At 38.0% G+C, this 12,721-nt stretch overlaps 1 protein-coding gene across 7 annotated transcripts in view; it reads right to left on the reverse strand.

Moving 5' to 3' along the window:
• CACNA1C (calcium voltage-gated channel subunit alpha1 C) overlaps positions 1 to 12,721 on the reverse strand; it is a 527,437-nt gene that overhangs the window by 91,524 nt on the left and 423,192 nt on the right. For all 7 annotated transcript variants that reach the window (XM_042470414.1, XM_042470413.1, XM_042470415.1 and 4 more), the window contains exon 29: positions 11,063 to 11,173. In XM_042470414.1, the coding sequence (XP_042326348.1) occupies positions 11,063 to 11,173 (111 nt within the window). The remainder of the gene's footprint in view (positions 1 to 11,062; positions 11,174 to 12,721) is intronic.

Here is a 12,721-nt window from a genome sequence, read left to right on the forward strand (position 1 = left end):
TACTGAAGTTTCCACCTGCAAGTATGCTGCAAGACATCCATAATTACTTCGGAACCTGAGACTTTTAGCAAGATAAAACAGGATGGGTGGTATGCTGTCATGTTTAAAAAGCGGTGATTAGTGGAATAGTTAAATATATTATTTGAACACACAGCTTCTTTCCTTTAAATTGCATTGTCACAAAAGCGCAAGAGAAAAAAGCTATGAGCTCAGATATCTAGCTTGATATTCTATCCGTCCCAACAGGTGCTTTTTAGAGGGGATCAGGGTCTAACCTACAAATGCACTGACATATAAATGACCAAACAATACATTTCTGCTCAAAAATTAGCATGATCCCTATCCCTATGCTACCAAGACCTTTTCTTGATGCTTCATAAAAAGCGGGATTTTCAATACATGTTTTGACAGTCTTCATTACATCAAACACTTTGTGCTAGGAATCATAGCTATAAGCACCACATCCCAAGTCACAAGCAACAATCATATTAGGCCTATCGTATCAGTGGAGGCCCCCACCACTTTCCAAGCCCACCTCCTCATAACTTTTAATATTGTAGTGTCTATTTTATTTTTTTCTCTGAATACCTTTTATAAAGAATAATTCTGTGTAATTGGTAAACTTGCATTCAGCATTTCAAAGAGCTGTTAAGAGAATGAAAGGCTTCACGCTTACGAGAAAGATGCCTGATCAAACCATGTGGATAACCTGTACTGACTGAATTGCTTCCTGTTAGTGCAGCACATGCACAATCTTAGCATGACATGCCTTCTGAAACTACTTACAGTGTGGGACTAACCTCTTGAGTTTTTAGTGATCAAGGCCTCACTGCAGAGTGGCACGTTAGAGAGACTCTTGGTTCCTAACTAAAATAATTAAAATGAATTACTCATTTCAGTCTCAGCAAATCTTGACTCATCAGTCTTAGAAAATAAAAGACATAATTATGATGAAATCTGCTGAGTATCAAAAACAACTGACATCAGGCGGAGAAAATACATTTTCTACTGATGTTACAACACTGCTCAGCTATAACAACATACATGGAAATCAGCATTGCTGAACAGAAGAAAGGACAAAAGGAACCCTGAAGGGCCAATATGTCTTGGGATCATGGCAGTAATATTAACATTACTTCCCCCTGCTTTTTACCTACTTCAATGGTTGGCAATTTTGAAAAAATAAGTCACTACAGGTTGACTGTTTCGTATATTCATGACTCATGCCATATGAAATGAAACACCCTTTCCAGTATTTAATCTGATCTTTAGTAGATAAAGAAGACAAGCTCCCATCTTAGATGTTTGTCCCAAATTTTCCTTAAACAAATATTATTTTTGCTTATCTATGATGAAATCAATGCCACCCTTTCAAAGTGACATTCATATTTAACAGATTTATCTTCTCTCTCTTTCTGATTCACACAATTTTTCACATATGCACAAATCAGAGAGCTTCTGAAAGTATGTGATGATAAAATACCTTTTATGTATTTTTTTATTCACACCTTGATGTTCCATTTAAAAAGATGTTAAAATGTGCTCATGTTCACAAATAAGTACAAGTGAAATGCTTTTTTTATGTTTATTCACCTTTACCTATTTACCTCTATCTGAAATACCTATGGCTATTCACCACTGTTTGAGTGAACTTTCACACTTCATGCAATAGCCCAATCATCCTATCCTTTTGCATTTATTTCATGTGTTTGTTCCAAACACACTAAAATTAAACCAACAGTTATTTTAAGGCAAATTACAAATAGCAGAATAATAATTTACTAACAACAGAACAATAAGCATTGGAACAAAACGAAAATAAGAAGCCAACGTCCCAAAAAAGATAAAATAGCAGTTTATCATTAAAGAAAATTACAGCTGTAATCAGACAGTGATAAATATTCAAAAAAACAGGAGCTGATAAAATAAGACAAAACTGAGGCATGGGCATGAGCAAATAAAACCATTCTATCTGATACTTGTAAGCATGGGCATAAGGTATTCTAAAATCCCATTAATGAAAAAACAAACAAGCAAACTTATCTCCAGTAACTGGCCTCATCTGGCAAATGTACCCCAGGAAGGAATGCTAAAGATCTTAAATTCCAGACAAATTCATATGGGAAAAGGCAATTTTGTGAGAGCCTGGTCTTTAGCCAAATTCCTTGAGGAACTCTCAGTGGTTTCACTGAGAGTAATGGCCAAAAAAAGCAAAATAAAAAAAAAAGCATGGAGAACTAAGCAGAGTCCATTGAAACGCCATAACATACATGCCGGTATGTAGCATGTTACTTTCCAAGGGCCACCTTCTGGTCTACCAGGTATAAATAAAATCACCAGGGCATGATAACAATTCCTATCTTTGTCAGGTGATTCAGAAGGATACTAAGTCACAATCTGCACAATCCTTGACTCCTTGTTTAGTGCTGTTCTCAACAGTAACTGATTCTTTTTTTAAAAAGCAATTTATTTTACTGAATTAACAAGAACAGAAAAAAGATGACTGTAATCTCCTCTCCCCCAATTTGATTAACGCACATCATGTTACAATACAGGACTACCAGAACACCCTACAAAATGACCTGTTGGAGTTAATACATGTCTCCAGAGATTACAATTTATTTACTTTCACTTATTACTTATTTGATTTATATTCCGCCTTTCTTGCAGCATGGGATGCAACACATCTATGGAATACTGGTGCTAATGTTCTACTTTGTTGTTGTTGTTGTCATTGTTGCATGTCTCAGAGTCATTTCCGATTTATGGTGACCCTGTGGCAACCCCTATCATGGGGTTTTCTTGGCAAATTTCTTCAGAGGTGGTTTGCCATTGCCATCCCCTGAGGCTGAGCGAATGTAACTTTCCCAAGGTCACTCAGTGGGTTTCATGGCTTAGTGGGGATTTGATCCCTGGTCTCCAGGGTGGTAGTCTAACCCTCAAACCACACCACCACGCTGGCTCTACTAGTTTTAGAACATTCAATAAATTGAAACCATGAGTCTGGGTCTCATGAATTGTGGCTTCAATGAGTGCTTCATTGGTCCCAATGCATAGGGATAAAAACCCATCCGTGCAGAAAGCTCAACATTTTGCTTGGTGATATTACATATTTCCACAACTACTGGGCAAGACCATCACAGGATGATGCACATCCATAGTTCTAGATGACAACTCCAAAACCTGGTGCTCAACCCACTATCTACGTAAGTCATTTTTATTAGAGTAAAATGCCAATTATATATAAATTTAATATTATGTTGTTCAATCTTTGCAGCAACGGAACGCCCAGGAGCATTATTCCATAGCTACTTCCATATTTCATCTTTAGTGACCAACCCAAGTTCCTTTTGTCATGCTGATTTAGCACCAGATGATAGATAATGCAGAGCTATATTAGTGAACTACAGTATACATTTTAGATGCTAGGCCCCAGAATTATTACATAGGTTTTATGATTAACTCTTCTAATTCTTTTACTTGTGGCAAGAAAAGTGGGTCAGTTGGAAAAATTTCAAAGTTTGATTGACCTCCAGTCCTAACTGATCAGGAATCTATGCTCCCAATGTGGCAATTATACCTCTGCAGAGGCCCAAACATGTAAAAATTATGAGCCTTCTATTCAAGACCCAGATCATAGAACAGCAGTGGATTCAAGTATGACCGAAGATGGAATGGAAATTAGTATTTTCTGCCACTCCTCTTAAGTTTTCAAAATATTTATAGGAAGAGACTCTCTAGCTTAGGCAACATTTTCTGTGATATTAGAAGGATGGGAATCCCAGTCTGTGTGAACTGATCATGTTAGTTTTTCATCAATTGTATTTTATCACCTGTTGACTTCTTGAAGAACACTCAGAACGCCACTGTCCTAACACCATCCTTTTATTATTTTATTGTCAACAGGTGATCAAATACAGAGCAAATATTAGATAGGACTGACATTTAAGATGCTCCAATTCTACACAGTCATGATTACTTTAGTTTCACCTAGGAACATGAATGCTTCAGGAAGAATTCAGATTCCCCCCCTCCACATTTTCCAGGAAAAATGTTTAAAAATAGGATTATGAACTATATTATTTTAGGATGATGAATTTGTAAGACAAGGTTTTCATATATTGATTGCCCAAAATTATTTCTAAATTTAAGAGGAAGACTTATGTAAGAATATGCAGAACATTGGATCATTACAATTCCTAGGGTGCATCTACTGTACATTGTAGAAATAATGCAATTTGACATTACTTTATCTGCCATTTCTCTATCCTATAGAATCCTGGGATTTGTAGTTTTGTGAGGCAGCAACACTCTTTTGGCAAAGAAGGCTAAAACATAAAACTACAAATCCCAGGATTCCATAGGATGGAGCTACAGCAGTTAAAGTGGTGTCAAATTGCATTATGTCTACAGTGTAGATGCACTCCTGGTCTTGGTTTCTTTTTCTCAACTGTTTTATTGGTGTGCTATGTCTGCTTGACAGTATGAGGAACCAATGGAGGCAAAATAATTCCGCTCCTCCCTGAATTAAGTACAGTAATTAAGTTTTAATAAAATTTTATATTTTTAAAAATGTTGTATTCTGTTGAATTCTTTGTATGTCAGCTATCAAATTCTGTTAGAATGCAACTGTGACTTAATTGCTCACAGAAAATTACTGAAATAAAATTTCAAATACCATCAGATACTGAATATTTGGTGAATACTGTATTCAATAAATACTATACATGAACGTTTTATGTATTTTTTTATTCACACCTTGATGTCCCATTTAAAAAGATGTTAAAATGTGCCCATGTTCACAAATAATTACAAGTGAAATGCTTTTTTTTAATGTTTATTCACCTTTACCTATCTACCTCTATCTGAAATACCTATGGTTATTCACCACTGTTTGAGTGAACTTTCACACTTCTGACAGGATTCCCCTTTGAAAAGTTAACCAACTTTTGTCTAACAACAGTCATTTTGGGGACAGTTACTATTGCTTGAGAATGAGACCTCACTGCACTGCCCCACTGGGCAATTTTTAACAGATTTTCTATGTTAAATAATTAAGCATAATAGCTAGTGTAGAGCTTCCCACATCACTATATTGCGCACACTCATATCATTTAAAAAATCTTTCATAATGACACTGTTAAAACATTCAAGTACTAGTCTGGAAGTACCTGTCACAATGTTGTAAAAATACAAAAATTCTTTAGATAGTTTTTGCAAGGAAAAATGGTCCCGCTTACATGATGCTCCCACTCTCATTCTGTACTGTAGTTTGACTGTCAGATTATTCAGAAGTCTACCATGGACTGGTTGGCCATATAACAGCGATCTTTCTAAAAGAAATTAGTATTTGTAAAAAGGCAAAGCAGGAAAGGGAAGCTCATTTTCAAACATTTCCTAAAGGCGACTGGAAATAGCAGCATGTGACATATGAAAGCTCATTACTGATGACTAGCACAGGATATTTCCCACTATAGAAGAATTGAGCTTAAAATATGAATTTCTCCATCCCCTTGGAAATGTTCTTCTCTTCCCACATGAGTGTCCATTCTATTTTGTTGTTGTAACCCGCCTCGATCCGTAGGGAGAGGCAGGATATAAATAAATATCATCATCATCATCATCATCATCATCATCATCATTTCCCCCCTAATCCAAGGGTAGGGATCCTCTTTCAGATCAAAGCCCTAATTCAGTTTTAGGCAAGTTTTTTAGAGCTGCATTGCCATGGCAGGTAAGGCCAAAGCCAGAAGAGTGAAAACAAAAATACCAGCAGATTTTAGTTTACATCTCTTACTGCTGGTACCTATGTGACAGGAGAAGTGTGTGGACCTTTCAGAACAGGAAAGCTAAATATACAAACACTAGGAAAACAGAAAACAATGACCTCACATGGAAAGGGGTATGACTACCAAAGGAAACCCACAGGATTGGGATTTCTAGGAGGGCTGGATAAGGCAGATATTGTTCTGTACTTCTCTGTGCAGGATTTCACTGGATAGACAGTTTTGATATTGATCCAAAACACACTGCAGAAACAATCCAGTTTGAGTCCACTTTAACTGCTCTGGCTCAGTGCTAGGGAATCCTGGGAACTGTTGTTTATTGTGGTGGCACCAGAGCTCTCTGATACAGAAGGCTAAATGTCTCACAAAACTTCAGTTCCCAGAATTCCCTAGTATTGAGTCAGGGACGTTAAAGTGGTCTCAAACTAGATTATTTCTGCAGTGTGTTTTGGACCATTGGCTCTGATTCTGTGCCCTTAACACTAATCTGACATACAAAAAAGATTTTTTAAATGTTATCTTTGTGCTAGGAAAAACGTACCCAGCAGCAGTGGAGAGATCATAGGATGTAACACATTGCACATTGCATGCACATTGGATATAACACATGCACATTGCATAAAGAGAAATTCTAGGCTCATTTTCTGGAATCTGCAGCTCAGGCAATTGTTTAATTACAGAATTGTTTTATCAAGATCTTATTCTGTTTATTTCTCCTGTCTTTTTATGTAAGTTCTTCCCAGCTCAGTGTAGGTTGTACTTCAACCAACAATTCATAGAAACCCATGATTATATATGACTCACCCATCCTCCATCCAAAAATGCTTTTACTATTATTTAATATATATTTATTTATATTCCACCTTTCTACTAATAAAGGACACTAATGGCAGCTAACAACAACTTTATGTTAGATCCCTACTACCTGATCTGCCTTTTAGCTGACTGGGAACTCTCTTGTCCTGTCTTGATTGAGCTTCAGTTTGTGTTCATTGTCACATCCATAAGACACATGAGAAACTGGCTGAGAACTTCCACAGGTTCCTTAGATTTAGAAGGAAAAGAGAGCCTCACCACTTTAACTTCTAAACATGGTAAGACTACATCTTGTTGTGAAGTGAGGTTCAAAAGTATTTTTACTCACTTGGCTAGATGCCTCCATAGCTCTTATTTTATGTCAGGAAGGACAAGAGTCAAGTACACAATTTACTCCCAATATGGTGGGAGACTTAGGGGCTATACAGACCGGCACTTTGTGTCGGCCTGTGGGCGCGGTGAGGGCTGAGCGTCCGCACACTCCGAGCCCTAACGATGCTGCGTGGGCGCCATTTTGGCATGCACCCTTCTAGATGACAGTGCTGTGCCCTTCCAGGGAGCAAGAGGAAGCCGCTTTTTGTGGCTTCTTTTTCCTCCTTCCAGGGACTGGATTGGTGCCGCTGCGTGTGGTTGCCATGGCACCGATCCAGGGCGAAAAAGGGCAGTTGCATTCCACCCATCTGTATAGCCCCATAGTCCGGGGGGTGTTCTGGGAACCACAAAAGTAGGGCTAATGATTCTGAATCCAGTTTGACACATATAAATTATTATTGTTGATGTTATGTTCCTTCAAATCAGCTCTGACTTATGGTGACCCTATTATAGGATTTTCTTAGGGTGACATAAAATAGTATAAATAACACTAAAGCCAGACTTCTGAAGCTGAATATATCTCATATTTAGATTAATTTTCAATCCAATCATTGCCTTGCGACCGCTTTGGATTCTGCTAATCCCTTAGCTCACTGCTCCAGAATCTTTCAAAGCTCTGTTGCTCATCCTCTGGAAAGTTGCACACTCTTTCTTGTTCTGTGTACATTTCCCCTGAGATTTCCAAGTTCTTTCTTCCCTCAAATCCTTGCCTCTTGTGTCTTGCCCTATTCTACAAAAGTAGAAGAAAAGAGTGACCCCCCCATGCCGCTTGGTATGTTTTGGTAAGCCACAACTGCTGGTGTTCTCTTCCACACAACTATTAAAAGTACAGAAGCTCTGTCCACCTCTGTATTACATCACCTTTCACCCTCTGTCTCACCTAACAATGCCTCCCTCTGTACGGAGTTTAGTAAGTTGCTTGTTTTACTGTCTAGGTGCTCTTCCAGAGAGTCTGTCATCCAGCTCTCTGCCTCTTTCTGCCTAGGCCCCATGACAGTTTCCCAAAATAGCCATCTCCTTTCTTAACAGAAATTGCATTGTCTGCAATCAGCTGCTGATACCTTCACCTTGAGTAGTTAAAATGTGTTTGCAAAGACAAATAGGCAACAGCTGGTTTATAGTGTAGTATATAAAGGTCAAATTAGATGAGACGGGGCTTACTTAATTGCATTTCTGTCTTTCTAAACAGTTTTTTTTAATGGCCTCTCAAAGCTGTTTTTGTCCCTGGAGGGAAGCTGCTACTTGGACCTATATGCTCTTCCTCTGGGGCAAATAACAGCTCTCATTGCTTTCTCCCCTTCTCCCAATTTTTTTTGTTGGTAAAGTCAGCATCTGTTTCATTAATGGTAAATATTGCACTGTAGGAATAGTGTACAATTTTGTCTCCATTACCTATAGACAGTGGGTGAGCAAGTTTCTAGGAAGCTGTGTCATAAAACAGGACTTGAGTTTTACAGAGCATGATGTAATTGTAGTCCAGTATTCAAATATTAATAAAGCACTTTATCTTTATTAAATGAAATGTGTGGAGGGGATATCATGATTTCATCTTCTGGGAATAAAGGAGGTAGTGCCTCCAAACTGTTACGCTAAATAATTTGAAGGAAGTGATAGTACTACTCAGGCCTCACCCAGAATATTGTGTCTAGTTCTGGGCACCACAGTTCAAAAGGGATCTTGACAAGCTGGAACATGCCCAGAAGAAGACAACCAAAATAGTGAAATGTCTGAAAACCATGCCCTGTGAGGAGTGGCTTAGGGAGCTGGGTATGTTTAGCCTGAAAAAGAGAAGGTTAAGAAGTGACATGATAGTCATGTTTAAATATTTGAAGGGATGTCATATTGAAGATGAAGCAAGCTTGTTTTCTGCTGCTCCAGAAACCAGGACACGAAGCAATGGGTTTAAGCTACAGGAAATGAGATTCCACCTAAATGTTGGGGAAAACTTCCTAAGGGTAAGAACTGTTCAACAGTGAAATACACTGCCTTAGAGATTGGTGGTGTCTCCATTGTAATAATTTAAGTACTCTAGTTCATCAATCACTGTTCTGATATTATTATTATTATTATTATTATTAAAAAAATTACCGTAGTGCTACATTGGATTTAATGTGATGTGTAATTTGATTCTAAATAATCAACTTGTGATACACTAGTATATTTTTTTCCAGCTCAAGGTCAAGCAACATGCTACATTAAATATGTGGTTGCATTTAACCTCTCTGTTAAGAAATAGCATCCTCATTTTGTGGCAGAAACGGAAATAATTTTGAAAACCTGTACAGAAGGTACAGTACAAAAATCTCTACTTGATCAGATGAAACAGTAATAGTCCAAAACAGAATACAAGAATAAGAGACATTAATTTCTACCAAATGGTATTCATAGGCAACTGGAGGGAGCAGCCATCAGAATTACTGTAAACCTTATGCTTCCGGAGAAGTATAAAGACTATCTATAAAACCATATCTGCTGACATCTACATTGGTATTCACTTTTTTTCACTGATGATGACTAAGTGTTGACTAAGTATTTTTACTGAACTATTCAATACAATACATTCCTTTTCTAATAATTCACCAACTCCTGAACCCCCATCATAACATATAAGTAGTTAATCTTTCTTTCTTTCTTTGCTTCAATATGCATCACTTTACATGACATACTGTGTGTATCGGAGTGTATGTACTCATGCCTCCTAGAACATCAGAGGACTTTGGGAAATCCCAGTTTACAATTTAGTAAAAGTAATGTAGACAAAGAGCCTGCAAAGATTTTCCAGCTATAAATACTTGATCATTGTGCTTGTATGTGCCAGTTTTCCTAAGACCCATAGCTAAATAAAATAAAATAAAATACCACTGATGTACTAACATAGCTTTCTGAGCAGCATAAACAATAAAGGCTACTCTTGGCATAAATACAGGTCAGTTTGAGAAATCACCCGTATTTATCCAGGCAGGCATAACAGAAGAAAATCTGTGAAATTCTGGGCTGAAATGGCAACACATAAAAACCTTTCCACTAACTATGTTTGTAGCATTCTAGACAGCCTTTAGTTATAGGCCCAATGAATAATCCTCTCTGATCAATGTACTGCCAGTGTTATATATACTAGTGAAATTAGGTTCTGACTCACAGAAATATTTCAGAATTTGACAAATCACCATGAGGTAGCATTTTCCTTCAGCATACAACAACAACAACAACAACAATTGGGTGGTATATAAATAAATCCTATTATTATTATTATTATTATTATTAATCTGGAAAATCCTGAGTTTTAAGATGTTGGAATGTACACTTGGGGCACTCTAACAATACCATTTTTAAACCAGGAGAGAGGAAAATGTAGCTCACCGGTACCAAGACACTCCCCCCATTCTGCTCAAAAATTTCCTCTGGACTGTTTGTGACATTCCAATTTACCATATTTTCTAAGTTCACAAACCTGTTTTAGATGCTAAGGTGGGCTTAAAAAAACCAGAACTATCGTCATTCCAGTTCTGAAAAAAGGCCACTACAGGAACATGATAAAATGCCAACCTGTGCCCCCTAAAGGATGCGCTTAGCCATTCTGCAGTGTCTGGGAATGTGAAACCTAGGTCCAATGAATCATCTAGATCTAATGAATTGAGGATGGATATGAGGGTAATATGACCCTTCAAAAGGATGGATACAGACCTCTATAAGTTTCCTACTCCTTTATTAAGCCATGTGACTAATGATGGGAAATGTCACCTTATAGTGGCTCTTCACTTTAAGGACAGCCCTGCTCAAGTCCATTTCCTGTTAGCATGAAAATAATGAACTACTTTACATCTTACATCAATAACATGAAAAATTATTGTGATTTTGTATTTCCAAAGGCACGCTGCCTCTGTCTCTATGGTCAACTCAAGAGTGGTAGGCTCCTCCAAGCACAGATTGAGACTCCATTCCAGACAACAACTGCTCAAGTGCACTTCCTGAATAGATGATAGAATAGAATGGGGGATAGAATTGGGTTTATTAGCTATTTTTATATCCTCCTGTCCTCCGTTTGATCCATTGGTGCCCAGAGATAAATCTTGATCAACAATACCTACCTTGGGTTTGAAGGCAATTAACTTCAGAACCATCTCAACGGTGAAGAGGCCAGTGAAGAGCATGTTGAGAATGTTCATTGCTTCTTTGAAGAGGCAGCTCTGGCCATAGTGCTGAAAAAAAGCCATACCATTCTGCATTTTGAAAAGTGAATTGTTTGCATTACACATACATTCACCTTTCTACTCATTTTCTCTTTTGGCCCATGCCCTTCTTTGTTTGTATTTCTTTTATCGTTTAATGAATTGACTCTAAAATAAAAAGTCTCATTACATTCAAAAGACCTGTGAGATACATATGACACTAATACTGAGAACATGGTTTTCTATGTATCATAATTTAGAGATACTATTAACTATTACAGTCTGGATGGGGCTTCCAAAATTCACACAGTTCGTTTCAAATATACAAAATGCACAATGTTCTTAATTCATCAAAGAGTCCTATATACCAGGGTAGTGTTATCATTATCATCATCATATTATCTAAGCTCATTTCAATATTGCTTCAGCCCTGGAACACCTAGACAACCCTGGTTACTTTAATTGAAAACGTTGATTGAAAACCAGGTTAGAAATGGCACTTGATATTGCCACTCTCTTGAGTCTCCTGAATCTCTCAGCAGCATTTATCATCAATGACCACTGTGTCCTCTTGGAACAACTCTGTGGATGGGAGTTGGAAACACCGTATTGGTCTGGTTCCACTCTTGCTTGCAGTGTTCATACTAGAGAGCAAAACAGGGTTCACTTCTCTCTTCCCTGTTGTTAAACAGGGACAGTCATATGGGGTTTAGGGGCCAGTTGCTTATGACGTCAGGCTCCATCTCTCCATTCTGTGTGAATGAGCAGTTTTGCAACTGTTGGACAAATGGCTGCAGCCAATGACAGCCTAGATGTGGTCTCTGGACTGGTGTCAAACTGTAAACCAAATTGGTTCTAGTGACTGGTACACTAAGGATTTTTGTTGTTGTTATTGCCTGTTTACCTCATCAGGTAATTTGAGAAACACTGGGGTAGATAAAGGCTGACAAACTGAAGAACAAACAAGATGAAACTGTTTGTAGGTGGTTCTCAGGTCAAGAAATTAGGGAGGCAGCCTAGGGTTATGCTAACCATGAATGACCAGGTATATAGTTTGTGGGTCCTCTTCAGTCCAGAGGTGTCACTAGAAGCACAGATCATCTCAGTGGCCAAGAGCGCTTATACTGAACTCTAGCATATCTGCTAGCTATGACTGTACCTGGACTATGGTAGTGTACCTTCTGTTATGCATGTTCTAATAACCTCACAACTGGATTACTACAGTCCATTCTACCCTTGTAGATTGTCTGGAAGCCATAGCTGATGCAGACTGTACCTACCATATTGTTAAGTGGAGCAATAATAAATGGCATCATGTGAGAGTGACTTTTAAAGCACCTCTGTAAGCTGCTAGGCTCAATTCAATGAACCCATGCTTTAACATTATCCCAGGGAGACCCTGCTTCTGATCCCTCCAGTAGAAATATGGTGATATAAAATGGCTGTCTCAGTTGTGGCATGTCACCTGCAGAATTTCCTCTTTAAGGAGGTGTACTTGGCTCACACATTTTTTTTTAATTTTAGGCTACAGCTAAAAATTCACTTCACCAGGTCCTGAGACTAGTAGAGGCCAACTGT

This window comes from Sceloporus undulatus, chromosome 5 (genome assembly GCF_019175285.1).
Source record: "Sceloporus undulatus isolate JIND9_A2432 ecotype Alabama chromosome 5, SceUnd_v1.1, whole genome shotgun sequence".
In the NCBI taxonomy this organism is placed as follows: Eukaryota; Metazoa; Chordata; class Lepidosauria; order Squamata; family Phrynosomatidae; genus Sceloporus; species Sceloporus undulatus.